This window comes from Typha angustifolia, chromosome 15 (genome assembly GCF_048772165.1).
Source record: "Typha angustifolia cultivar Huaian chromosome 15, ASM4877216v1, whole genome shotgun sequence".
Lineage (NCBI taxonomy): Eukaryota > Viridiplantae > Streptophyta > Magnoliopsida > Poales > Typhaceae > Typha > Typha angustifolia.
This window is the reverse complement of record NC_133253.1, coordinates 23,539,932-23,567,594: the sequence shown is the minus strand read 5'-3', so window position 1 is coordinate 23,567,594 and position 27,663 is coordinate 23,539,932. Positions and strand designations below refer to the sequence as shown.

The window sequence follows — 27,663 nt, the reverse complement described above, 5'->3', positions numbered from 1 at the left end:
GAAGACTAGAGAGGGAATACGGAGTGGAGTGAACAGACGAGCTTACGATAGGATGAGATGCTAGAAATTGTCACTAGAGCTAAAAACCAATAAGAGTTTCAGCAACATGCTGGTATCAAGTGTAAATTTACATGGAAGAGGAACAAATCTACAAAATTGTTAACCATGATTAGTAAAAAGTGGACAGCGTCCCAATACGGAGAAGAAATCAAGAATTCCGTCTCTGTTTTGCACAAAAAAAAGAACAGTTTCCAAATGTATCGTTTACAGTGAAATCAAGCCTCATTGGTGAAATGTTCCACTAGCTTACTGTGATCAAATCACATCAAGATTTGGTGGTGTGTCCTGATATAACATCGTATATTCCATGGCCAGCAAAAACCAAACCAACCAGGAGTATTATGTAGTCTAATGCTCTCTGCCAGACGCCTATTGAAGAGCCCATAAAGGTCAGGTGAAATGTAGCTGGCAAGACAAAGGAAAGCAGGGCACAAACAGTGCTCCCCACAAATGAGATGAATTGCCCAAAGCCTGGGATGAAGGACGCCAGAAAAACCAGCACGGCCACTGAAAAAATGCGGCTCCCATGCATCCCCAACCATTCCACGTGTCGATCATTGCGGCACAACTTTTGAAACCATCTGCTTGACCTCAATTTTGCCTCGACAATTTCATGAATCGGGTGCATCATGATTGGAAATGTGAATGACAGTGCTACACAGAGTCCAATCTGTTCCAACACAAATAACCAAAGCTAAGCGAAAATTTCTAGTTGGCAAATACAGATAGATTATGTAAAATGAGTAGCAAGGCATTCTATGCTGTTATTCTGGAAACGGGTACCTCCCCAACCAGCCAAGAGATCTCACTCTTCAGTGTAGCAGAGTATTTAACAAAGACTTGTGTAAAATTGCCTAATGAACGGATGAGCTCAATGGCAAACACTAATAGAGGATTAGTATTCATCAAAGAACAGCACGGTCATGGACTTTCCAAATTAATTACATTAAACTTGACAAATCAAGTTAAGGTGAAACCACATCAACAGTGGTGGGAAGATCTGTCATTAAAGTCACATTTAAATAGTCATCGGCTGAACTGGACACCACTTAGAAGAAACTGTGTTTTAACTAATTTCTGAATGTATAGTAAGTTTAATATACACCAAAGATAGCACTACCTGGTCCAAAGGAATTTTGGCCTATATATGATTAATGTGGTACTATGAGGCACTTAGAATACAGAATACCAGTTAACATGGAAGGCCCTGATCACTGTTTCATCCTGTGTTCTGAAATAAATGAAGGCTGATAGCAAAATTTGAGCACTCTTTGTTCTATCATTCCAGAAGTACATCTAAAAGATTCAAACCCAGATCTCACAGTTCCAAAACATTCGTCCAGTTTGCTCTATTAGGAGCTAATCTTTTAGCTAATTCATAAGAAACTGACAAGTGCTGTTAACAAATTAAACCTCCTAGCAAATACTTGCACCCCTTCTGTAGGATCTTTTTTCGTTTTACAGTAATAGTTGTCTCAAACAAACCCTAGACTTTCCAAGTTCAGCAAAGGTATAACACGTACGATTATTTTTATCAGCATAATATGCATTGATCATAATATAAACATCAATTCCTTGCTTAAAAGCATGTTCTCTTATACATAGCATAGCAAACAATTAGTATGTATGAGTTTTCATCTTTATAGTTTCAGTTTCGTTCCAAATCAGGCAGTAAGAAAAAAAAAATGGGGGAAGAAACAATGATACTAACCTTGACTGCAGTGGACGACCAATTGTCGGGAAGATTTAGTGTTACGATATCCTTGGTCTCATCTCCATAGGCCAAATAGCCAAATATACCAAAGAAGACATAAGCAAGAATAATGACAAGAAAAGCTTGAGCAAGAACCCACCGAAACTTGCGCCGCTCAGCCATAGATGCCTCCAATGGCAGCGTCATGCTGAAACCCTCAAAACAGAACACCGCCACACCACCGGCAAATGGCAAACCCCATATCCCGTTAAAAGCATTCCTAGTTCTGAAGGGATGGTCGAAGAGCAGGAGATCCTCTTTGATAACAATAGCCATGGCAAGAACATTGCAGACATCAGCAAACACGCTAAACGTGGCAAGGGAAGAGAGAGACTGGATAAAGGAAAGCGCAATTTCGAGGGGGAGGAGGATTGCAAAAATGAAGACAGAGGGTGAAATTGTGGAGTCCTTTGCCCTAGCTGAGAAAACGGAAGAGAGGTTATGGCCAATGAAGACAAGGTAAGCTACAGAGCCCCCGGCTTGGGAGACTAAGATAAGGAGTTCGGTCAGATAGCGTCCTACAGTCCCCATGGCTTTTCCACCCAAATCTCCGTATGTATGGTGATGCTGATGGTGATCTTCTTCTTCTAACTTTTCTCTGCACTCGATCTGCAGTAAATCAAATTTTATAAAACCAAATGAAACAGATCAAAAGAACAGCCAAATCCAGACGAAAAGATGAGTGCGTGCTTCGAGCATTCAAAATCAACATTGGTATCATGAAAAAAAAGAACCGACTCTTCTTGCCGTTAAAACTTTTAAAAAATACTGACGAGGAGGAGCATGCAGTAGAAGGTGGCGATTCCGGCAGCGGCGACGCCGAGGGACCCGGAGAGCCATCCGGCGACTCTGAAGGCGTAGGGGAGGCCAAGAACGCCAGTCCCGACGATGGAGACCACGATGTTTCCAAGGGTTTGAGCCCACGTGGCGCTTCCTCTTCTCCTCTCCCTCTTATCCGAGGGAAGCAATGGAACCGACGCTTCCGCCTCGTCTCCCATCTCCTCCCTCCGTTCTAGGTCGGTTCCGTTCCTTTCGCTGTCGATTCTTCTTCACTTGCATGTAAGTGTGGACAGGATTCTGGAGCCCGCTACTAGAATTTTAGGAGTTAATCACGTGGACGTGGACGTGGATGGATGACAACAGAGACCATCACATGGGCCGCAAAGGGTAAGTGTTCTTTTTTCCAGGTTAAATGTCTTTACTATCAATCAACTTAAATTTTTGTATTGCTAACAAATATTAATCAATAGTTAGAATTGAATAATTTATTTTGTGCCTAGATATTAGATATTGAATATGATTTCTAATAATAGTCCGCACCTCTCGCTTTCTTTTTTAGATCTCCAGATTAGTTCTAAACACGAACTAACCGGGAACTTCCAAACAGTTCCATTATACATCTAGTTGGGTTCTAATTTAACTGTATCCTTTGTTTAGGTTCTAATAACTTACTCTCATATATTTTTAATTTTTAATTTTTTTTAATTTAATCTTTTTATAATAAATATTTAAGTTTTTTTTTTGGGGGGTCTAAAATTAAAGAAAAAAAAAAAAAGAGAGACCAAATTACTCTCATCATCATCCCTAGCGTCAATACTTTCGATCATAATCATTTGTTAAATAATAACAATTTTCACTTTGTTTTCAAAGTCTTGGAATATTACTCTTTCATATCCCTCGTATCCTCAGCCGACATGGCTTGAATCACCGAATAAGATTCTTAAAATTTGACATGTTAATGTTGTTGTTGTTCGTGGGCTCCAGTTGCACGTAAAGCTAGATCATTGCTTAGCCGAGAAAGCTGACCTCTTTGCTTACGAGAGAGCTGATATATGCTTATCTAAGGAGGAGATAGTGTCTGACGTATCTCCAACGCGTCGCTCATTTTCATCCTCATCGCTGCACGTGTCATCTTATTATCATATCAACGCCCCTAGCTCAATACACATCGTCTTCAGTCTTCACAACGGTTTGACGGGTTCGTAACTTGAGTACATACGGCCGGTGCCGACTGGACGACGACGCACCGCCCCCATTCCCTGCAAATTCGTTCCTCCATTTATAATTACTTTCACATCCGTACCAAGTCACACACGTGATCTTAAAAGCGTTTACCTTCAAAATAAGCTTCCATTCCTTCTTCGTTTGACTTTTTAATTTTTCAAAGAAGGTTCCAACTAGATGGAAAACCCACCTAATCCATCCGCCCACCGATCCTTACATATATAGCGAGAGAAGGCACAAACGAAAACATGCAAACCCATCAACACAAAACCAGAGGCGAGAATTTCCAGATTTGTTCAGAACCTCCAAATATTAGTCAGTCATTTCATACTCCATTATCCCCTGTCCATATATAGCACTACTTCTCCATCTGATATCTCCAGAGTATTACGTACATATAAACAGTGATGGCGCTCATAGACGTGGAAAAGGAGATCGCATCCACCTCTCCCCTCAACAACACTGCAGCAGCAGCAGCATCCGGCCAAAGTGGTAAGATTTATTCCATCGATTAATCCTTAATTTGTACATTGGCATCCCGGGAGCCCATTTGATGACCCAATTCCATTGATGATGGTAGCAGGTAGTACTCGAGCAAAAGAACTCGAGCGGGTGTTCCAATACTTCGATGAAAACGGCGACGGGAAGATCTCCCCCACCGAGCTGCGGCATATTATGCTTTCGGTGGGCGAGGAGATCTCAGCCGAGGAGGCCGAGGCCGCGGTGGAGTCGAGCGACTCAGACGGCGATGGGCTGCTGGGTTTGGAGGATTTCTTGAAGCTGGTGGACGGCGAGGGGGAGGAGGAGAAGAAGAGGAACTTGAAGGATGCGTTCAAGATGTACGAGATGAAGGGCCAGGGATGCATTACGCCCAAGAGCCTCCGCAGGATGCTCAAACGCCTGGGAGACAAGAGGACCATCGAGGAATGCACCACCATGATCCGGCGGTTCGATCTCAATGGGGATGGCGTTCTCAGCTTCGACGAGTTCAGGATCATGATGCTCTAATCACGAGTCTTCCCCTGACCCCTGTTAAACCACCAGTCTGTCTTCGTTCTTTAGTATTTTTTCCTTCCCTTCTGTACATACAACATACTTTGTGACGATGAGATGATTCTTTTTATACCATTGTATTTCGTGTAGTCATATTCATTTGTCGATTCTTTTATGAGGTATATTTATTCTATATAAGTGCAGACATTATGTCGCCACAATGAGCTTTTCGTTTCTGTGAATAAAAATTTCTACTATTTGTATGATGCTGATTAATATTACAAAATCAATCCAACACTATGTAAGACTTAAATGACAAATCTCTTCGAGTGTATGCCACCATAATGCATCGCCAAATAGCTATTTATCAAGATATTACGTCCAACGGGGCGTCCATTTGCTGTTCAGTACTAAACCAAAGGGCATGACCAGAAATGGAATACAAATACAATAGCATGGCATATAAACATATACAGGACTATTGAATAAGTAACTAGACTATTTGAGACTCAAAATACAGAGTTTTTTTTTAAAGACAACAGTATCATATATCATCTGATCTGAGTCAATTATCATATCCCAATTAAGATGCTGAAATTTTATCAGTTACATGCCATTCAGGGTAATCACAATTTTGCGAGCAGTAGCATGGTCCCGATGCTCACACAACCATATTCCCTGAAAGGAATTAAACACCAAACCATGTCATGAGTGATAAGTTACTAGCAATTAAACAAGGGATTATGCGATAAAAAGAGAACCAAATGGTCATATAGACTAATAGACATAAAATAATACGATAAAACAAAGTCACTAAAGAGAACAATGGATTATTACTTAGATGAGGCATGCCAACTGTAGATGCAGGAAAAAAGTACAAAAATTATATACTAGTCTGCTCGAAAGGTAGTTCCTTCCTGATCGATAACTTTTAAAGCATTCCATTGATTGAGAATTCTATGTGCCTATGAATAGACAGGCAATTTCATAATAGTAATGATACCGGATAAACATTCTTTCATGCAGAAACAAAGAATTGTTGTCCCTCCAAAGAAATTATAGGTTTAGCATTTCATAGCTCAATAGATAATGATGATTCGGCAATAAAGAGATATCTCCTAACTTACTTGCCAAGTGCCCATGTTGAGACGTCCATCGGTAATCGGTATCCTGAAAAGGTTGATCATGCATATTAGCCATAAATCCTCAAGGATACTACATTTTATCAAAAAAACAGAACGAATAACCAAACAAGAAAATACATACGTGAGTGCACAACCAAACATAGATGATTTAATATGTGCCGGCATATCATCAGGCCCTGCAAAAATGATAATCCAACTGGTCACCTTATAACATCATTCCACATAGAGCAGTCGTATCTTATAACACCATCCCGACCCACTGGTCATCTTTCTCAGCAGAGATATCTTTTTTATGGCATGCCAAAACTAGCAATCATTATCTGTAAGACCACAATTCTGTACAAACAGAAGCAGAAATACATAGCTAATAACTTGCAAATTTTGAGATATTTAATAAACAAACAGAAGTCCGATCGAGATCAGAAAGCCAGAAATTTCTTGGCTGGGCATTACATGCAAAGAACCTAGGGAATTTTCACAGCCTATTTAAATATATAAAAAACATGCACTCTAACAAATACGAAACTATAACAGTCATACTTGGACATAGCACAAGTATGTCTAGTATGACTCATGTAATTATGAAGAGAAACATATAAGGGAATTAAGCTAGCATTAACCTTCCAATGTGTGTTTCCACGGTGCAGATCGCCCCTGAAAACATACAAGAACACATGAAGTTGACAATCTATACATCAAGTGGAGTAATTGCAAATTTATCAGATGCATAAGGGAAATTTTTGTCGTCACCTCTGGGACAATGCGGTTGAGAAAAGTTTCAGTGTCGTCCTGAACATCCGAGTCATAATTTTCATTTATGGTCAGGGAAGCACTTGTATGCTGCACTGTATCATTTCAACAAAAAAAAAAAAAAGGAATAAAAACACCGATAAAATTGTTAGGTAATACAGGTCAAAGAAGATCACATACAGAAAAGATGAGCTAGTCCGCATTTGAAGCCTGATAGGTCTTGATCTATTTCCCTCAGTATCTGATCAACTCATCCGAGAAAGAAGTAGTTAAAGAGGAGCAAACTACTGATCTTCATAATATTGCAATAGAATGGAGTATGATTGTAGAGCGGATAGAAGCATCAGATTTCTGTCGAATTCTAAAGAAAAGCAATTAAAGGAAATGGCTTTTCTCTTGTACAAAACCCAGTGATACAGAAATTTCAGAACAAAAGAGAACCATCATTTTAGCAACACCTATTCCATTAGCGGAGATGCTACCTTGGTAGTGACGAGATGGCAGCCACGGCGCTGTGGAGGGATAACGACGGTCTTCTGGGCCCACTTGGCGGCCATCGACTCGGTCGCGGAAGGAGGAGAGGAAGAGTGTATTGGGTTTGTGAAGGCGGGCCTGTACTGCGACGAAATCGATCTGGCCGGAGGAGGGGAAGGAAAGAGGGGCTTGGCGGAGAAGAGGATAGATGCCGCTTGCATCGCTCCTCCAAAGGACTGCAGGACCGACTCGATATTATTGGTTACAAAAATCGGGCTCAGGAAACAGTACCGGTGCGATGGCAAAAGCCAACCAAACCCATGGGCCTGAAGAACACAACCTCATATTGTGGTGAACCTGGAATCGCACGTCTACGTCTACGGCTCTACGCCCTTGGTCTTCTTGCACCTGCAAAATTTCCCTTAGCGACGTTATTTCTGCATTAGACCAGTAATAATTTTTTTTGAGGAAATATTTTCACTCTGAACACGGGCTATGCAGAAAAACAAAAGTCCTTCAATTTTGATAATAATAAGATTACACACTTGAAACTAAATATCTTTATTTTTATACTAAATACATATTCTTTTATTATAAACTATACATAACGTACACAATAGATACGCATAAGTGAGCACAAGAGCCTACTTATTACTATTTTAAAAATTATGAAAATTCCCCCTATGAGCCCATTAGTTCGTCTGTTACAAACTCCACGCCCAAAATCCTATTCCACGCAAATGTTCGCCAACAGCAGTTATCCCATCGACGTTATGATAGTGCAAGTTATTGGACCTATCCAAAGTCCCAATTTCTTTTACAAATGTACAAACATGTAGATTACAACAATAGAGTACAGTTATATCGTATTACTTGAACCCTACAAGTTAAGAGTTGCAGTCAGTTTTCCTTCAAGCGAATAGTTTTAGGACATCATCGCTCTATAGGCTTCTGTAAAACCCTCCAGTACCTTAAGCATGACGGATCCATATGTATTGCTCGAAGAATCCATTTCTCTGGACTCTGCAATTTTTCTGGGCCAGGATGTTGGTTGGAAGCTGCACTAGAATGACTTGCTAGCAAGTGCATTTGGAAATACAATTCCGCAGGCCTCGTTTCTGTATAAGAAAAGATATGATCAGCAAACACATTTTATCATAGAAGCAAATCTTTTTGGATCATGCTTAGCTACATTTCAACCTGGCGGCCATGAGAACCATTCTAACCGAACGTTCACCTCCCACTTAGGTTTTGCTCCTAGGCTTGCCTCTGCCTGAGCTAACAGCAATGAAACAATAGGTAAAGGATTTGCTGAATTCTTTTGAGCCTTTCTAAGGCTGCCTGCTGCACGAGATATGAACTGAGGAGATATCTGCTGCCGAGCAAGTTCCATACAAATTGCACCTGCCAAAGCACAATGTTAGTTCAGTGAAATAAGTAATCTGGAAAAGGACCAGAAATATGCAAACTTCAAGTGCTACAGTAGGCAGAATATTGAAGGTGGCAACAAAAAAAAAAAAAAGCTTAAGAACTTATGATCTCTTTTGAAGGCACTAAATCAAAAGACAAATATCATGACAGCACAACTCCATATCCAGAAGAAAATTTATTTCTTCGAACCTACTTGCTTTCTCATCACCACAACAGCTTACAAGTTACAATATGCAAAACAGATCTCTGTCACCTCGTTTGTGTAGGTATAGCATATAAATCCTGAAATGACTGCTCTCCTAGAAACATTGGAAACTTTTTCGGGATCTTATCAAGTAAATGATCGCACATGTCCACTAGCTGATAACAAATTGAAAATTTCACCTAAATACTAGTAAGCTCCCAAGTTCCTACCATCAACGTCACATATTTATACATCACTTTTCACAATTTGCTAGATTCTATCGTTTATATGACTGTCAACTAGGCCTCAACTATGAACAACACAAAGAGTTCATTAGCCAATATCACTGCTAAGCACTAAATCACTCACTGTGTTCACCATCATCCAAACCTTTCAGTGCACACTGCAAAGAATAAGAAATCTCCAAAAAAATTAACATAATTTTACAGGCAGTTATCAACTCTTAACACCATAGCAGTATAAACTATGAAGTGATCAAAATTTTTCCAAGCCAAAATAAAATTAGAGAGGAACTTTGCATCACAGGTATAATTATCTTTTTTGCTTCAACCAGCTCTGGAAGTTTTATAGAGACAAAGAGGTGAAGAACTGCTAATAATAATACTTGTTAGCGGTACAACAAACCAAGCCAACTATTATCAACAGAGAGAGCGGCAGAAGCAACCGAAGCTCTTTGTTTGAAGACTCTTCCTGTAGTAAAGACCTCCATAACTCATGTAGAGAAAACAGGACTTATCTTCCTTTTTCATTGAAAATATAAGAAAAATGAAGCAGGTACAAATAAATAAAATATCTATTCAAGAGTACTCTCAATTACTTTAAAAGCGAAGAACCATTCAAACACTCCTGAACTCTCAATAGAAGAACAGGAATGGAATGTTAGGCGGAACATCAAACTAGTAAGGCAAATGGATAAAAATTTAAGCAGCATGGGAAATTGCATACCATGACAGAGTAAAAGGCAGGTATCTGCATCAAATTCTGCACAAGCACGTGTCATAGCTTGTTCTGCACTCAGATAGTCCAGGTCCCATATGAAACACTGAGCGCACGCTAAATTAAAGAGAGCAACCCAAAAACTTGAGGAACTTCCTTTCTGTTTGATGCATGTTTGAAGGTTTTTCTCTATTATGTTTGAACCCTTCTCCAGTCGGTATCTGGATTCAATATATTTAAGTATTATCCAACCGATTTCATTAGTTGCATTGATGCGCAAGCACTTCATATACTCCTTATCAAGGTCTGAAAAATTCTCCTGCATTCCATAAGCACGGCACAACTGCAAGTGCGCAAAGAGAGGATCGCTGTCAGGAGGGATAACTCCCAATGCATTACTTGCATGGCTGATACAACCAACATAGTCACCGTGCTGCAAGCTGATCTCTGAAGAACAGAGAAGCAGATTGGACTTTTGATGCTGCCATAGCACAGTTTGTTGCAAAAATATTTCATTTGACAGAGCATTTCGTATCAGCCTTCTCAAAATAATACAAATTTTTTCAGGAAATTTTTCTTCGCGGGCTTTCTGAAGAACACCAAGTATAAGCAGATAACTTGCATCCCGATTCCATGGCTCCTGATGCACCCATCTGCAGAAAGAGTAAAAAAACGAAAAGCCTAATTACAACCTAGGAAGGAAAAGCAATTTACCAGATCACAAAATGAGGAGAAAACACAATGTACCTCTGCAAATGATATATTCCCCTTTTTCCATGCACATGCTGATCTTTGCAGGTTGTAAAGGAAAAGTTTGGAATGGTAGAACAGCTAGCATAGCAAGCTACTACTGCAGCACCATGAATCTCATAAGGTGATCTTGGACCTTTCCAGGATGGGTTTCCATGAGGCAATTGAGTGCATCTAGTTGCTTTATGTGGAGCCATCCAATCTCCACTTGATAGCAACAATGAACCTAGTTGGTTCCTATCAGCAGCAAACCCAACAAAATAAAGAATATGGGAAAAACAGCAATCAACAATGAGAAGGTAGAAAATAGCTATTCTTAGATCTGTTCTTTAAGATGATATCACGCATTTCAAAAGATATAAGCCTGTCACGAGAAATCTTTGATATCAAAGCCAAATGAAGGCACTTTGATATCAAAAAATATAAAAATGAAACAAAATCAACTGTTAATAGCACCACAATATTGAAGCATGTAGTATCAATAAACCAGCAATCTGGAACAAGTCCTAGTTGAAACATGTTCTAATTGAAACATGTAATGTCAAGAGAAGTGATCATATTGAATAAACAAACAAGGCTATCTTCAAAAGCCTGCAATTTCCCAAATGGAAGGTATGTGCATGCAGAGACTGTTACTACCTTATCAGACTGCTGTCAGGATATATATGAAGAGCTCTTTTCAGGTGGCCTAGTCCATTGCCAGTTATCAACTTTTGTTCACAGTCATGGTTCATCTGCAAATTTAAAATTAACTACAGGACTATGAAAAAGAGAACATAGATGAAGGTTAGTGCTACCATTTTGCTGAGAGCAATAATCGAATGCATTTCAGTGGCCACATCATAAGACGTATCTCTTTGAGGCATTCTCCGCAGAAGCAACTGCAGCTCCTTACTTGGTTCCAAAGCATTTAATGCACAGATAATAAATCTCATTCTTGCACTTAATAGAAACTGACTGGGGAACTTCTGGATTGTTGCCGCTGCAGAATTGTTTCCAGAAATGCTGTACATTAATGTGCTAATTAACTCTAAAGCAGCAGTTGCACACTTGTGATCCATGGTAGTCACATTCTCAGCCAAATTTCTTGCTATGGTCAGAGCAGCATCATACTGTCCAATTTTCCACAATGCAACAGCATATATTTGGAGGCCTTTACTCTCGAGCAGACCTATCAATTTTTTGACACGACTTGTAAGCTAAACAAGCTACAAAATGTTATAACTTAGTCAAGAAATTATTGATATAATCTACAACATGATGTTTACTGGTAAACTGCTAACTCTGCAGGGTTGGAGATAAATTATCAAATACAGATCTAATTCTGAGGCACCAAAACAGATCGAAAGCAGGAATGATAAATTCATGTATTCTTATTTCAGCAGACAGTAAGAAGTAAGGACAGGGAGAGCTAGGAAAGTCCCAGGCAATACCTTCTCTCTTCAGATCTTCACACTCATGCAGAGCATCCGTAGCAAGTCCTGCCTGCAGAGAAACAGAATACTGAATGTATGTACCCGCAGATATAGTCTGCAGATACCAGCACAAAGAAGATTCCCACGCTGTAATGATGGGGTGTCAAATATAAAGTGTCTTTTATTGAATTACCTTACACAGTGATCGGGCAAGATTAAAGGATACATCAGCAAAATGAGATTGAGAATCTGCCTTTAAATTGCAAAAGATGTTCAAAGTACATCTTGCCTTCCTATAAGCAGTGATCGCTGACAAAAAATCTAGCCGTTCTTCACATATCAAACCATTCACATTATGTGACTCAGGAGAGTAGGGTGCTCGCTGGACAGCCTGTCTTATGGCTCCCAGTACCTACAACGAAGACTTAATAATCACCGCAAAATCATATAATAAAAGTTCATAGAAAACTTAATAATCACCGCAAAATCATTGCTCAAGATGGGAATGCAAAAGTCAGTAAGTAGGTAAAGGGACAAGAGCAACATTTCCATCTACTGATAGCAATAAATTTGGCAGATGATTTGATTTAGAAACGTATGGTAAGACCAAAGTTATTATGTGATTGAAATTAGACATCACCACACCATTTTTAGTTATTACTGCAATTAGTTGAAAACATCATTTATCTAAAGGGAAGCACAAATTTATCTTAGAGGTCAAATATGCTCCTCTCACTATAATTCCACTCTCGAACTCTTTACATCCATCATGGTGAGCATAAAATATTTTAGATGCATAATTAAATTGGTCTAATGCACTGTTTTATTATCAATATAAACTTTTGGGACCAGATAAAGATTTTTTTTTTAACCTTTCACTACAAAAAAATTGATTAGTTAATTGAATTAAGGGTTCCGACAACATAAACATTATCTTCTTGACAAATATGTGTGTACCTGAGGAGAATGTAGGTGACCAGTAAGAGCTGCAATTGTTCCAAGACCAACTTGAAATTCTGCAAGCTAAACATAACAAAATTATAAACATGAGCTAAATGGACAATAGGAAACTACGTTAGTAGCTTGTAAAACATAAAAAGAAATTGGTAAGCTGAAGTGAAAGAGAACCCAAGAACATGCCTATTTAAGTTCATGAGAAGTTTTCACACACTAATTACAACATTATACAAATATGAGATTACTTATGCAACATTTGATAATAGCGACATGTTTGAACTTGCATCCAAAATGCTTCATCATTGCACGCTAGTGTTTGATCTTTGTATATAACACCATATGCACTGAAAAATATCATTTGAACAAATAACTCCACAATGAATTCATAAATCTAGTTAACAAAAATGGAAGTGAAAAATCACAACAGAGTTAAATCGCTGACAAGATAGACAGATGTTGATTGTGGAGAGGAACATTTTAAAGTAAAATAATCTGCAATAATTTGTTGATACATGCGATAAAATCATGTATTATAAGTCCAAATTGTCTTCTAGGAGTTGTAATAAGAAATTAACAAACTTGATTGAAACAAATAGTGGAATTCTGATCTTACATGCATCAATCTAAATTTAACTGAGATTCACTCTATGCAAAGAAAACTCCTTCCATACAAGAGACATGAATACAATATAATGACATATTTCTAGAACCGGCAAAATGAATTAGGCTATCATGTTCAGACATTAGAGAACATGAAAAACTTATGGAAAAGAAGCTAGGAAAATAGCAACGAAAAGGAATGTATAAGAAACAACAGTCCTTACAGGCAGTATCTGCACAGCCCTCAGGCAACTTTCAAATGCCTCACTTTTTGAACTAATCCTTTAGAAATCATGTGAAACAAGCAGCATTAGATAGATAGAATGTTCTATAATAAATAAGATAACAAATATGACAAAATTCTGTTAAGTGAAAAAAAAATACCCATCCTGATAGTCAACGGACATCCCAGCCCATGCCAAGGCTAAAGAAGGATCAATGCTTCTTGCACGATCAAATGCTTGCCTTGCCAATTGCTTTTCACCTAAGTTTCTGTAAATCTGAAAATATCTGCTGTAAATGAGTAAATCTGCCGGATAACAATATCATATGCTTAACTCGGAGAAGAATAAACTTATTATTACCTTCCCAAGGTAAGCCCATGCTTCAGAAAGAGATACATCCAATTGCAATCCCCTAATCAAAGCGTGCTGCTTTAAAGAATTGCTGCTAGACAGACAGCCTAGTATGACCCAGAACTCCTTATTAACTCCCTCCAGCATCAATCCACCCAAACACATCCTCTCAGGCAGCTGCCTGATGTATAAGAAACCAATAAACAAACTTCTAATAAGAGAAAATGATCAAAACTTTTACTGAAGAACAGATCTCACCAAACACCCAGATCTCGTGTTCTTTCCCCCTCCAAAGAGTCGATAAGATCCAGAGAGACAGCAATATCAGCATAGATATTAGCTTGCCAAGGTGTTAGGTGTAAAGCTCGCCCATATGAGCATTTTCCACTTTTTGCCGCCAAAAGGCAGGTATCTTTCCACTGATTAATGGAAGATTTGAAGATTTCCTCATCAATTTCCATGCTGCTCATTTTATCTTCCCATGGAAAGCATTTGGCATATGTAATCTGATACCAAAGATGGCAAAGAAAGGGAAGGAACATATCAAACCAAAAATCCCAATATGCTTTCTAATTAATAGATTAAAACCTTATTTTGTATAATCTACAAACTAAGGCATAAGTTTATTTTAAAAGGAACTGTTGAATAACCAACTGAGAGGTCCTCAACTTTTAGCGAGGCATCAGTTTGCTCAGTTTGCACCTTGCACAATCAGGCACATCAAATACCTATTTCTTTTCTGGCAGCCAGAAAGTCTATTATGATGCAACATCAGATATGACGACAAAAGAAGGGGGAAGTTTCTTTCATGGTTCCTACCAAATCCTGCCACTTTATCTCACCTTGGCAGTAATATAATTTCTAACTAGATAATTTTTCTATCTAGAAATTTGAATTTAGTGAGTTTATTATATGAAAGAAACCATTATTAACAATTATCATATATTCCAAGGGATGATTCATACAACAGAGGAGCAAGGACTAGTGTAGAGAGAGAAATGCATATCCGCAATATGGAAAAAAAAAACATCTGCAAAACTAACAAATAAGACTCTTTTTGCAAAGGAATGTGGTTCAAGGCATGCCTCACTCTGTAACTAGTAATTAATTAACAGCCAATTATACATAAAAATTTACATGATAATAGTAAAAGACTGTGAAGCACCATGGTGTTATGACGGCAAGGAATTAAGTAACAATTACTATTCACTGGGTCCTACATATGTTTGATTTTATAAACATATTTTACTAGAACTATAGGAGCAAAATTAGTGAGAACACCACTTTTCGTCACATTTATTCTCGTAGGCACAAAAAGGCTGCACCCATGGTCCTTTGACTTAACAAGGGTTGTGATTAATCACCTTCTAGGGCTATTTTCATATTTTGTCTTTTACTTTATTTTGCTTATATAAAGGCCTGTAATAATTTTTTATGGGTTAATGAATATGTTGAGAGTTTTTGCATATTAAGTGTTTGTTGGTGGATTCTAACACTCCGATTAGTGGATTCCACGAGTTTGATTATTTTTTCCTACTTCTTTTCAACTCTGCAATCGAAACATTGTCCTGCATCAAATTGAGGATTTAGCAGCCTACCACCCACCTATGCACATCCCCACCAAACCCTATGCTACATTTACTATCCTTCCAGGCATCCCTGTTGTGCCACATATCACTTCTTTCTCATCCACATCACAAGAAAAGATAGACGCTATTTTGGATGATTAAATAACATCTACTGCAGAAGGAGGGGTTCATCGTTTTCTCATTCGATGGCACGGGCGACCAGAGTCTGATTGTACGTGGATTACTCACGAGAAGTTACAACAGCTTGAACCTGACATTTTAGAGTACTATCAGAGCCACTCGACTGGGTCGAATTTCTTCCATCTCGGGAGAGTTAGTAGAGACACCACTTTTCGTCACGTTTATTCTCGTAGGCACAAAAGGACTGCACCTGTGGCCCTTTGGCTTAACGAGAGTTGTGACTATGCACCTTCTAGGGTTATTTTCGTTTTTTATTTTTTACTTTATTTTGCCTATATAAAGGCTTGTAATCAACTTTTATTGGTTAATAAATATTTTAAGAGCTTTTGCATACTAAGTATTTGTTGGTGGATTCCAACGTCGGTGAATTCCAATACTCCGATTGGTGGATTCCATGAGTTTGATTATTTTTTTCTACTTCTCAACTGTGTAATCGAAACGTTGTCCTGCATTAAAAATTTGCTATATATGAAGCTTTTAGTCTCCATCACCGAGTCGTATGCTGCACGTTTGGCACTTTCAAGAAAGATATCTATTGAAATCGTATCACATCTACTTTATATGTGTTACCTGACTCAATTTAAACAATGACTGCTGATGGAACTAATATCCATCCTTTACTTCTGGCTACCACATCACCATAATTTTAGTCTCCAAGTTCATAATAAATAAGAACATTCTTAAATCTTAACTTAATTAAAATAAGACAAAGCCACAAGAGAAAATCAGATAACCTTTGTGACAAAAAGAACTTTAAAAAATAGATATTTCCATGGAAATGCATCACCATCACCAAAAGATAGCTTAACAAGTTCTTCTCTGGAACTAGAAAGATGCTTGAAAATCTAAAAGTAAGCATCTAGTAACCAAAATTTTTCCAACATATACCTGGATATCCCCCTGCAACTTCCAAGCAGAAGATAGATTTCCTGACAAACAAGTGCAAACCTTTGCTACTTCTGATGCTTCCTACAATTCCAAAAGACATTATGGTGACATGGTTTTACATGAATTTGAAGAGGGACATAACTGTAAATCATGTCAACAGTAACCTTCAACAGAGTGGCAGCCCAATCAAAAGCTCCAGAATTTACACAATCCCTAGCCAATGCAAGAAGGCCAGCGGAAAGCCCAAATTTTGCAGATAAATTTTGCGGTGCTACTTCCAGGGCACAACGAAATTGCTCAACTCCCTATAACAATTAGTAAGAATCAAATATCTCATAACATGAAGTTCTAACATCAAGTTACACATGGCACACCCTAAACAAAACAACAACAAAATATGAAGTTGTTCATGACAAATGTCAATGGATTTCAAGATTCTTGAGAGAAATTGTACCACCAAAGTATCTTTTCAGTTTATGATGAAGATTATACAAAAGATGCTAGTGCTCTTGGTCAACAACAACAACTAAACCAACCCTCATTTCATTATCAAAGTATAAGCCAAGTTTGTTCTCCCACAGTTATCAACTGACCAACATATAGAAGTGAGGGTCTTACTTTTCTAAAAGAACCAAGCATTAGCTGGATATTCCCACTCTCTATCAATGCAAATATTTTTGAGCTATCCAATTCAGTGGCTCGCCCATATGACTGTCACAAGAAAAGGGAAAGGAAAAACATCATTATGAACAAAAGGATACAGAGTAAAAAAGGATTTAGATGTCACCAAAAGTTATATCCACAAACACATCATTTACTTTAAAATTTGAGATTACAGAAAAAAAAAATGCTACTATGAGGAGTTTGATTACATAAAATAGAGATGAGGAGAAGTCAAGGACACACATGTGAGCATGCAAGGGGAGGGAGAAGGTTAATATATATGCTAGTGAAATCTTCCCACAGCTGTAAATGTTGGATCCTAAGTTAGTCCTTCAATTATTAAAAGTGACAAAAAAATACAAACTTCCAGCCCTTCTTCAAGTCATCCACATGGCAATTGATTAAGAAGCCCTGGGAGACAGAACATTCCTAATGATCAGATACTCCAACCTGTGTGAGCTATACATGAAGCAAATTTGGATGCTTACTGACAAATTTTTGCTATATTCTAAACGCAGTCGCATCAAACTGATCACCATCCTGGTGTAAATCGCGTACATTGGACTTTTCTTCCAATGGATGTAGGGCTAGAAATTGGAGTGATATGCTGAAGCACACGTTTTAAAGCTCTTGAGAATTTGAACCCAATTCTAGAGAATAGCATGGACAACCAAAAGCAGAAATTCTTTTTTTTTTCTTTTTGCAGATCAATAGTAGTGAAATCAGCTTATACAAATTCACACCAGTGAAGGTGATCTAACCAGCAAAGTATTGCTTGCCCCTAACGGACCAGTAAGGCTTCATTAATTTGAAGAAAATAGTCTACTTCACAAAACCAATCCTCGAGTATTTGGATTCAATTAGCACGTCAGATACATGTTGGTGTACTGTGAACGTGAACAACAACGTCGAACAATTAGAAAACAATGTATGCTGCATCATAAATTCAGTTGCAGATGAGCTATGTGACGGGTTAAGGCTAGTCTATATTACAAAGCTTTATCAAGCAGCAATTATTCCCAGTAGTTGTAAAACAACAGCAGAAAGAATTCTCAGTTGTTGTAATATATCAGCAGCAATAATTCCCAGTATGTCAGCAGCAAATATGTACCTTTATAGCTGCAGTAAACATGCCCAATCGCTGGTATGCAAGACCAAGTGCCTGAAAAGACAGCATCAGAAGCTAGGAAACATGGATAAATAAAAAAGAGCACCGTACAAACCCACGCACTTCCCATAGATCGGCGCATGTTGGATAGCCCCGTATCGCATGTTGAAGGCTCTGTACTGACTCTGACCATCTTCTTTGATGAACCTGCAATTTTATGCGTGACATATATACAGTTACTCTCAATAAATCTTTTCCATGTAAGAACTCTTGCATCTCTCCACCTAACAAGCAAGAAAGAAGAATTTTATCATCAACAAGAATGACCTGCAAGTACCCTAATCTCCTAAAGGCCCAAAAAGCTCTTGGGGACTTGCTAGAAGCCTCTTTGCACACAGCAATCTCCAAACTTTCCTTTCCTTCTCCATCCAACAAATCACACAGGCCCTCCTGCAGAAAGGAAAGCGACAAATAAATGCATCAAAACCCTAAAGGTGCAATCTTGGGCACAATCTGCTATACCACTCACACCAGCCTCGCAATCATCGGGATTAAGGGTCACAGCCCTCTGGTAGCACTTGCAAGCCCTCTGCGCATCAGTGGACACCCGGCCATAGTAATGCCCCAAGAACCGGAACGCAGCGCCATCGTTCGGGTTCAGCTTCGCGGAGGCCAAGAAGTGCTCGGCTGCTTTCTCCCTGGATCGCTTCGACTCTTCCTCGGCTTCTACTTCTTCGCCCTTCTTCCACAAGAAGAGCCCCTAGAGATGCTCCAAGAAACCATTAACAAGGATCTCCAAAGGCGAAGAGAGAGAGAGAGATAAAGCAATTAGGGCTTACAAGATTAAAGTGGTGAAAAGAATTGTTGGGATCTGAGTCTAGGGTCTGCTGCAACTGCCTGAAGAGGACGTCATCGATCTGCAAGAAGCAAAGATTTGAGGGAGGAATCAAGAACGGGAAGGAGAGATTGGAAAAGAGACATGTAGGAGAGGAGGAAAGAAGACAGCGTCTACCATCTCGGCGAAGTTAAGAAATTGGAGGGAAAGAAAAGAACATGAACTTTATGAAAAGAAGGGTTCGGCGATGAAGAAGACAGCGGAGCGGAGGACGACGAAGGACCTCAGTAGGATCATAATCTCACAGCCGTCAATTTAATGGAATTACTCAACTGACACTTATCAAAAAGAAAGGAGCGTCGGATATCCAGATAGGCGGACGGTCGTGATGTACTATACTACAACACCTGAAGAATATACGTTTCTTGGGTTCTTTAAAATTCCCGCTGCTTCGTTAGGAATAATAATGACCTGCTGAGATGGATAATAGTTTACAGTATATTAAATAGTTACTATAAAAAAATGATTCCAAATATTATAATTCTCACTCTATTTTTTTAAAAAAAAACTATCATTAATTATCGTTATAACCAATATATTCCTTTAAAAATGCAGATAAATATTGTCAAGCATTCTCTCTTCACTATGAGAAGCTTGGTCCCCCAACTTCTCCTCCTTACTCTTCCTCTTGTCTCTCTCCTCCCTAACGATGTAGAGGAGAAATCTCTCTACTCCAAGTAGACTATTTTCTCTCTCTTCCTCTTTGATTTTTTTTTTTTATCATACATGCGCTACCATTTGGAGTCAAGCAAGGGATGTGTATTACCTCTTCCCCACCTCATTAGTCTTTACCCTTCTTTTCTCCATCTCCTCCTTGGGTGCTTGAGATTGAGGCTTCTCATTGTTGCTCGTCGACATAGAGAGACACAAGAAAGGTTTGGGGATCGCGACCTTCACCTCCCATGATCTATATCAGTTTTAAAAGTTAGACAAGTCCCGGACGTCTCTCCATATCTCACTCTGTATCATACTTTGTAACTTCATAAATATTATTAATGAATTGTGGCCTACGAGATTTCTTCTCAAAAGCCAGTCAAACAATACGACCAGTTAAGCTAATTGAGGTGTCACTCGTGTTTGTACCTCGTCATTTAACCGAGCCCGAGAGGGTAGGGGACTCTATTTAAAGTCTTTAGTTGGCTTTAAATTATTGATCATTTATTGTTGAATTTACTGTTGGTTCGAATTTTGATCGATCTAAAGATTTCATAGATTAGTAACAAAGTTTATAGTACAAATATACGAGTATTTAAAATCCGTATTTATAATAAAAAAAAAATATTATTTACTATTACTACTTTAACATATGATTAAGTATATTTTTGTTATTTGGTTTAAAACATCAATAATTCTTAATATAATTTTATTATCACTATTTTAATACTAATTCTATATCACATCAAATATAATTATTACTATTTATATTAATAATAAATTAAACATTAGAATAACATATGCTTAGTATTAGCTCTATTCTTTTGATATTAAGAATTAAAATAATTATGCATATTCTAGGAATGAATGACTGGGGGCTTAGTGTTTAGCTCGGAAAGATGTATGCGATATGTGGATCTGCCTGTGATTTTGCTTCTTTTGACGGATCAGAAATTGTTTTTTATTTATGTGAAGTATCCGGACATTTTCGAGCTTGATGGCAGCAATCAATCGATTGGGAGTTCTGAATGTGTTGGTGTACGGAGGAGTGGTATGTTAGTCGCAATTTTTCTTTTTGTTTAATCTCAGCCCGTTAACACGGTTTGACTTCATTTTTCTAGGATAAAAGGAAATTTATTCCTGAAACAACCTTTTAGTACATATATTTGAAAAATTAGAAGCAATAGACATTATAAAGAATTGTTATCAAGAAGGGTTAAAGTCGGAAGAAGAAGAGCGGGAAAGATTTGATGAAAATTAAAAAGAGTTAAGAGTATAGATGTAGTGGTATAATGATGATAATTTCAATACATATAAGAGCAAAATTTAGTTACCTGTCATGCATTGGGCTTGGTTAAATGTTAATTCATGAGGGGTAAAGCAAACGATAAGGATAGACAAACTATTTAAATAATTCACGAGTAAAAGTGTTAAATAATATTATTCCATTTATTTTAATTAGCACCGATGTAGATGTATCACCCTCCTTCGTTAACATGCAAACGAGCAAGAAAATTGCCTGCGGTTGCCTAACATCAACACAAATCGATATGGGAGCTGATATCCTATTAAGTATGCAAGTGGTCATCAATCTTAGGTTTCAAATTTAAGGATATTTGAAATAACAAGTGAGTAACACGACAGGAGAAATGCTTTAACATTAATATTAATATTATTTATTAAAAAAACGAAGCAGCTTAATTTATTCCTTTGTTCTCTGGTTTGAGACAGAATGCGAGGATTAATTCCTGGTTCAAGAAAGATGGCCTTGTTTCTTGAGCGATTGGACGCAATCGTCGAAAATCTCTCCTATTCCTTTGAACTTGAAGCCCAGGTCCTGTAGCTTTGAAGTGTTGAACTCATACGACTGCCCGCCGTGCTTGCTCCCAAAACTGGACAATCATGTACTCACAAACATTAGTTCCCCTTCCCTCCCTACCCCAAATAATAATAACAACAATAATAATCTTATTTATCCTAAATGTAAAAATATAGACGTGTATTAGATGCTATTAACCTTTTTGCTATGGGGAGTGATGGATATCGTTCCCTAAGTAGTTCCCCTAATTCATTGTACTCCAGGACAGCGGAGCTGCAGATATATCTTCCTTCAGCATTGGCATTCTCATAGACAAGAATATGGCAGCGAGCGACATCATCGATGTGAACATATCCCATTCGGCCGTACGAAGAGAAATCCGTTTCACCTGCAACATTCTTAATATTATGAAAACGGTTCCTTTCATATATAAATCTATAAATGTCTTGGTGCAACTATATATTCAAATTATACACACACACACACACATACCTCTAAGTAAGCTGAGGATAGTAGCAGCAGTCACGCTTAAATTGCGAGGCAAACTGGGTCCTACCACGTACGTTGGAATAACAGTTACCAGGTCGATGTCGTTCTCCTTGGCAAACTCCCATGCTGCTTTCTCTGCTAATAATTTCGCCAGGGGATACCAGAGCTTAATTGGAGGACAGAAGAGAAAATATATAATTAATAATTAAGCATCTGATTCAGAACTATTAACTTTTTATTTGAGGACTTTATTTTATATATCTATATCTATATGTACGTATCATTCTTATGATCACCTTGAGCCTTTCACAGAGCTCTGCTGAGCTCCATGATGTCTCGTCAAGTGGTACATTCGGATCGATATCCTCTCTTACTCTTGTCGTTGACGACGACGACGTGAGAACAATCCTTCTGAGGTGTGGATTCTTCTTGCATGATCTTAGAACGTTTAAGGTACCTTGCACGGCAGGATCCACCATCTCCGTCTGCAAAAGGGAATATTTACATATTGGTCAAGCTATATATCAAATTGGTCGTCTCAAATTAAATCATAACAATTCGTTGTAGGAGGCTGAAACTGGTGAGCCTAACAAGACAAAAATGAGAGAGTACGATACGATTCCTACACGGGAAGACGTCGGCAGTCTGTGATTGGCTATCAAATAACAAAGTCAAATTTCTTATGTCTGTAGTCTGTTGACCCGGTGTCTTGTAATACATCAATTCGTTTTAGCTTTTATCTTTTTATCCATAATGTTGTAGGCAATTAACGTATATTCTTGCAGTACTAACTCCTAACATACAGATTTGAATACAAAGCAAGTGAGAGCTAAACATGGCATGCCTTTGGATCAGATTTGAGTTCCACGATAGGAGATGCAGTGTGAAAGACACCCTCACATCCCATTACAGCATCATCAAAACTTCCTTCTTCCATGAGATCAGCCTTTACAAGACTAAGCCTTTCCCTTGCACCATCCAATTGCCAGAGGTGTGCTAATTTCTTCTGGTCTCCTATGAAAAATAATGATCACCAAAGATATAGAATTAGTTAGTTAGGATGATGATCATATATATCAAAAAACCATAATAGAAAGGGATCGATGGAGAGGACGGACATAAATACATACCTGGATCCCTTACTGTTCCTGTGACGTGATATCCGGCCTCAAGGAGTCGCTTGATAAGCCATGAAGCAACATAGCCACCTGCACCAGTCACACACACTTTGCCTTTGTTACCGGAAACCTTCTCCATCTTGTTAACAAGTAGTAGAAATGCTCCTGGAATTCTAGGGGAGAAGAGATTACTTCCTATATATACATATATACACAGAAGCAAAGGATGAATGCCATGACTGTTAAATCATCCGCTTTGTGTGATGGCTAAATGTAGATAGATATCTTTTTGGTCCTTTTAGACTCGACTAAAAATTAAGTTGAAGGGTCGGTGTACACGTTGACAGAGGTAAACAAGTAGCAAGTAGCAAGTAGCTAACCATGCATGCGTTTGCTGTGGAAATATTGTTTAACATTGTTATTTAGTCATAAGAGTTAGGTAGGTGTACTGTCCTCAAAGAAAAACAGAACCAATGCGAGAATTTCTCAGAAAAGTCCACAACCGAGTATATATATGATATATACTGGATATATATATATATAGAGAGAGAGAGAGAGAGAGAGACTCCGTACCATGCAGAACTTTCAAAGTTCAGTTTGAACAGCTACCTCATAGAATTAATATCATATATATATCTCGTGCTAATTAGCCCAATATGTGAGAGAAGCAGAGTCAAAACTTTCACCCTCAAATGTTACCAAAAGAATAGTAATGGCCAAACTAAGTAAGTTTGGGAAAAAACTACAATACGGTGCTAAAAGTGATGGAATAACAATAAACAACTTCTAATTACTTATTAGACACCCTAATATCAGTAATCATCAAATAGAAGCAATAGATATAATAAAGAGAGATGATAGATAATATTTACGTGGTTCGGTGATGTAACTACATCTACGATAGTGTAATTTTTTTTCACTACGCAGATCTCTTAATTATAAAGAGTTTAGCAACTCTAATATCCCTCGATACAATGATGGCTAGCTTTCTTTGTTTTTCCCTCAAGCATAAAAGCCATTAAAAAAAGCCCATTTTAGTATTTATATGGTTGGTTCAAGTTGGATTTTTTTCATGAGGCATTCAAATGCTTATGGGACGCGTTTGAATTCACTCGGAAAACTAATACAGAACCCAAATTGGCATTCAAACGCCTGTGGACCGTTCGAATGCCTGCATTAACACTCTCTGTCTGGAAACTACGTTCGAATACCCCCACGATCCATTCAAATGCACTGACACAGTAAGACTGAAAATGCTAAAAAACTAAATTTAAACCAAAATTTCAACAATATATGCCTTCTTTCTTGATTAAGACTAGTTTAATATCTTAATTGACCATCACTACAGGTGTTGAGTCCCTTGTCCTTCATAAGAGATGCTGCTACGGAGCAAAACGTGTTGCATTATCACTAATATCCTACGATCAATTGCAGCAGGCATGTCGGACCACTCGATTGCACTGCTTTGGTTTCGTTAGTGGAATAAACCGATATCAAGCTGCAATATTGTTGTTGCATTAATTATTTCCAATTGTTGCACAAGTATTTTGGTATATTATCTCATGTCAACTGAAATTTGCTCCCAACTGAACATAGTATAGACAAATATATATCTATATATAAGAAACCGTAGCTAGGCCCTTCATCTTTCTCATCTTAATTTCTCCCTTTAATTTTCTGATCCCAGTCATAACCCTGTTATACATGCCCTGATTAATCAGTCATTATAAGATGTAAATAGCGGTCTGGCAGATTAACAGTTTAGCACCACGAGTAACATTCTCTATTTCAACAAATTAATTACCGTTGCAAAGAATGGCATGGAGGGAGAAGAAACCATGCAAATGCCATATCTAAGCTTGGACAATCACTTTTAAGTTTCTATATCAATTCGAAAGTCAAAGGAAATGAGAGCGGAAAGGAACTAGACATAGAAGATGGTTCTTTTTATCATTTCTAGCTAAAACAAAATTCTGCTTAGAAATTATGTATGTATAATGTTTATGGCACTTTTTTTAGAGATATTGTAAATGATTGGTCAATAAATTTTCTTATGCAAAGTTTGAGTAAAATATAACTAAGTTAATATTTCGATTTCTTCTAAAAATATATTTTAGAGAGATTAAATTTATGAATAACTTTTCCAAACAAATACTGAGTAGTAAACTAAGTTGCGATTTTTATTCACACGGACATCCATCACCTGTCACGAGCTACAGTGCGTACCCATGAACAATAATTTAACATAATATTTTAATTCCTAAATACCCTTAAACTGAAACGAAAGGATAATAACAACGTACTTGACTTTGAAACTGAAAAATATTTTTTCTAATTACTAAATTTTAAAACCAAAAACAATTATGGTGGTGTTCGATGCACAACTTGACTACTAGCCTGATATTTTTGTGTTCATTAATTACAATCTCTTGTAAAATTTAGTATTCAATTGATGGGCTATCAATGTTTATATATATGTATATATAAACTATTTGTATATATATGCAGAGTAGTATTGGGTACTGCTTGGATTCACGGTGAATAGTGAATGCAGTAACGACAAAGTTTAGTGATGCATTTACTCTGTCGTGCGAGATCGTATTAGGTGGATGTCTTTTTACCCCCTTAATTAGGGTACCTTATACGACTATGCGCCGTCCATAAATTAGTCGGTCTATCCTTTCTCACAAAAACAAATTAAATTAATTAAAATAAATAAACTCTTTTTACTGCCGAATGGAAAGATACAGGGGCGCTCTCCTCTAGGGGATAAGAAGATATTATTGGATTGGCCATATATATATATATATATCACATATTTAGTGTAAAAAATAATAGACCAAACTAAGAGTCAAGATCAAATACCATATTGCTTTTAATAAAATATTTGAGTCTTTAACTTTTTTATTATTATTATTATACATTTTTATATTAACTATGTTCTATTATTTCTATTACTTTAGGCTTTAATTCTGATTATTCTAAAATTAAAAGTTGTTAAAATAAAAATTTAGTATTACTTTTTACGTTTTATTTTAAAATATAAAATAATTGTTGCAATAAATCTAAAATAATCTATTATAATTTGGAATAATTTAAGTTTGAATAATCAACATCAGCCTAAAATAATAATTGGCGTTATTAATTTTTGTATTGAGGATAATAATATAATTTATTTAGTTCTCTCATTTATATTTATATAAAGAGACTTTTTGAAATAAAAGGAATTTAGTTTGTCATTTAATTTTTAAGCATATTCTAGACGTGCAGCATTAATTTGGATTGAAAAACTAACAGTTTTAATTTAGTCGTAAGTACACAAACTAGTTTGAGATTTTTTGAAGTACATAAATAAATAAAGTGATTTCAAACATATGTATATAAAGAGATAAAAATATATTACACCCTTTTTTATTTTTATATATTAAACTTACAAGATTGTCTTTGGCACTTAAGGCTGCCAATTTAGCTTATTGGTCCTAAATAATCCTGTTTGGTTAGAAATTTTGTCCGAGATCAATTTGCTGAACACTAAGCCAAACATTGAGCTCGGAATGTAAAGAGCCAAAACACTAACAAGGCTTTAGTCACTCGTATTTGGTTTGATATAATATATAACAATTAAAAATTTGATAATTAATTCATAAGTAGTCAGTCTAGCCGGTAGATTGTTATTGGTTATCAATTTAACTATTATTTTTAATGTCTCTATAATATGATATGATATGATATGATATGGTGATGTAATTGAATTATGAATTCTATTGCATCTAACTCAGTTTGATTATTTATTAAGTGAGTAAAGCTCGTTGAGCTCTAAATAAACTAAATGAGTTATATTTTGAATGAGCTAGACTTAAAACTTGTTGAGCTAAATGAGCCAAACACGAGTTAAGAGTTAGATTGTTGAGTTTAGTTTGTTTTGTTGGTTTGTTCATGTTCGGCTCGTTGCCACCCGTAAATTGGTGCTTAACTTTATTTTAAAAAAATAAAAATAAAAATTTATATATTTTGCGGTTGAGTGATGTTCGTTCAGAATACGCAGCGTCGGAAAGTAATACTAGTCTTTAATATGGAAAAGGATTTGGAGGATGTGGAGATGGCACAGGTGGAGATGGCACAGGTGGAGAAGACGCGATCGACGTCACGTGAAGGCCTGGGTGGTTTAACAGTGACTCGTGTGGTTGTGGCTCCAACCTCAGACGCTTGGCT

At 37.3% G+C, this 27,663-nt stretch overlaps 5 protein-coding genes across 10 annotated transcripts; 1 reads left to right on the top strand and 4 right to left on the bottom strand.

Moving 5' to 3' along the window:
- Positions 1 to 35: 35 nt before the first annotated feature.
- On the bottom strand, positions 36 to 2,910 carry LOC140779773 (amino acid transporter ANT1). The gene is made up of 3 exons (XM_073125027.1): positions 2,587 to 2,910; positions 1,772 to 2,422; positions 36 to 730 (listed from the first exon to the last, which is right to left on the bottom strand). The coding sequence occupies exons 1-3, from the start codon at positions 2,809 to 2,811 to the stop codon at positions 326 to 328; spliced, it is 1,281 nt and encodes a 426-aa protein (XP_072981128.1). The 5' UTR covers positions 2,812 to 2,910; the 3' UTR covers positions 36 to 325.
- Positions 2,911 to 4,049: 1,139 nt separating this feature from the next.
- LOC140779531 (uncharacterized) lies at positions 4,050 to 5,031 on the top strand. Of its 2 annotated transcripts, none has more exons than XM_073124636.1 (2): positions 4,050 to 4,309; positions 4,398 to 5,031. In XM_073124636.1, exons 1-2 carry the CDS (start codon positions 4,225 to 4,227, stop codon positions 4,823 to 4,825), a joined length of 513 nt encoding a protein of 170 aa, XP_072980737.1. In that variant the 5' UTR covers positions 4,050 to 4,224; the 3' UTR covers positions 4,826 to 5,031. The 2 variants fall into 2 exon arrangements, with proteins under 2 accessions (XP_072980737.1, XP_072980738.1); XM_073124637.1 differs by having other exon boundaries at positions 4,052 to 4,309; positions 4,401 to 5,031.
- Positions 5,032 to 5,281: 250 nt separating this feature from the next.
- LOC140779530 (uncharacterized) lies at positions 5,282 to 7,400 on the bottom strand. The gene is made up of 7 exons (XM_073124635.1): positions 7,188 to 7,400; positions 6,886 to 6,946; positions 6,706 to 6,800; positions 6,576 to 6,609; positions 6,077 to 6,131; positions 5,938 to 5,980; positions 5,282 to 5,488 (listed from the first exon to the last, which is right to left on the bottom strand). Exons 1-7 carry the CDS (start codon positions 7,398 to 7,400, stop codon positions 5,417 to 5,419), a joined length of 573 nt encoding a protein of 190 aa, XP_072980736.1. The 3' UTR covers positions 5,282 to 5,416.
- Positions 7,401 to 7,448: 48 nt separating this feature from the next.
- LOC140779529 (tetratricopeptide repeat protein SKI3) lies at positions 7,449 to 19,646 on the bottom strand. Of its 5 annotated transcripts, XM_073124631.1 has the most exons (23): positions 19,489 to 19,646; positions 19,316 to 19,393; positions 19,006 to 19,236; positions 18,804 to 18,926; positions 18,600 to 18,683; positions 18,480 to 18,530; positions 17,324 to 17,416; positions 16,870 to 17,010; positions 16,706 to 16,786; positions 14,307 to 14,554; positions 14,058 to 14,229; positions 13,858 to 13,973; positions 13,698 to 13,755; positions 12,874 to 12,939; positions 12,110 to 12,328; positions 11,935 to 11,986; positions 11,299 to 11,672; positions 11,141 to 11,235; positions 10,499 to 10,738; positions 9,761 to 10,404; positions 8,380 to 8,583; positions 8,150 to 8,297; positions 7,449 to 7,587 (listed from the first exon to the last, which is right to left on the bottom strand). In XM_073124631.1, exons 1-23 carry the CDS (start codon positions 19,489 to 19,491, stop codon positions 7,557 to 7,559), a joined length of 3,552 nt encoding a protein of 1,183 aa, XP_072980732.1. In that variant the 5' UTR covers positions 19,492 to 19,646; the 3' UTR covers positions 7,449 to 7,556. The 5 variants fall into 5 exon arrangements, with proteins under 5 accessions (XP_072980732.1, XP_072980730.1, XP_072980733.1 ...); XM_073124629.1 differs by lacking the exon at positions 7,449 to 7,587 and having other exon boundaries at positions 7,976 to 8,297; XM_073124632.1 differs by lacking the exon at positions 7,449 to 7,587 and having other exon boundaries at positions 7,976 to 8,297; positions 13,698 to 13,749.
- A 1,793-nt stretch (positions 19,647 to 21,439) lies between these two features.
- On the bottom strand, positions 21,440 to 23,718 carry LOC140778749 (tetraketide alpha-pyrone reductase 1). Its single transcript, XM_073123602.1, has 6 exons — positions 23,464 to 23,718; positions 23,178 to 23,347; positions 22,630 to 22,818; positions 22,337 to 22,499; positions 22,043 to 22,232; positions 21,440 to 21,917 (listed from the first exon to the last, which is right to left on the bottom strand). The coding sequence occupies exons 1-6, from the start codon at positions 23,588 to 23,590 to the stop codon at positions 21,779 to 21,781; spliced, it is 978 nt and encodes a 325-aa protein (XP_072979703.1). The 5' UTR covers positions 23,591 to 23,718; the 3' UTR covers positions 21,440 to 21,778.
- Positions 23,719 to 27,663: the final 3,945 nt, after the last annotated feature.

Coding starts and splice junctions, on each gene's coding strand:
- LOC140779530 (XM_073124635.1), bottom strand. CDS start 7,400: ATGCAAGCGGCATCTATCCTCTTCTCCGCCAAGCCCCTCTTTCCTTCC. Junction 6,132..6,575: donor GTGGAAACACACATTGGAAG/GTTAATGCTAGC, acceptor TCATTTTTGCAG/GGCCTGATGATATGCCGGCA. Junction 5,489..5,937: donor TCAACATGGGCACTTGGCAA/GTAAGTTAGGAG, acceptor AATTCCTTTCAG/GGAATATGGTTGTGTGAGCA.
- LOC140779529 (XM_073124629.1), bottom strand. Junction 18,684..18,803: donor GGAGATTAGGGTACTTGCAG/GTCATTCTTGTT, acceptor ATAAAATTGCAG/GTTCATCAAAGAAGATGGTC. Junction 17,011..17,323: donor TGCTTGGTTCTTTTAGAAAA/GTAAGACCCTCA, acceptor TAATTGTTATAG/GGAGTTGAGCAATTTCGTTG.
- LOC140779773 (XM_073125027.1), bottom strand. CDS start 2,811: ATGGGAGACGAGGCGGAAGCGTCGGTTCCATTGCTTCCCTCGGATAAG. Junction 2,423..2,586: donor TCTACTGCATGCTCCTCCTC/GTCAGTATTTTT, acceptor GATTTACTGCAG/ATCGAGTGCAGAGAAAAGTT. Junction 731..1,771: donor GGTCGTCCACTGCAGTCAAG/GTTAGTATCATT, acceptor GTGTTGGAACAG/ATTGGACTCTGTGTAGCACT.
- LOC140779531 (XM_073124636.1), top strand. CDS start 4,225: ATGGCGCTCATAGACGTGGAAAAGGAGATCGCATCCACCTCTCCCCTC. Junction 4,310..4,397: donor AGCAGCATCCGGCCAAAGTG/GTAAGATTTATT, acceptor TGATGATGGTAG/CAGGTAGTACTCGAGCAAAA.
- LOC140778749 (XM_073123602.1), bottom strand. CDS start 23,590: ATGGAGAAGGTTTCCGGTAACAAAGGCAAAGTGTGTGTGACTGGTGCA. Junction 22,500..22,629: donor AGCTCTGTGAAAGGCTCAAG/GTGATCATAAGA, acceptor CCTCCAATTAAG/CTCTGGTATCCCCTGGCGAA. Junction 21,918..22,042: donor TCACTCCCCATAGCAAAAAG/GTTAATAGCATC, acceptor ATGATTGTCCAG/TTTTGGGAGCAAGCACGGCG.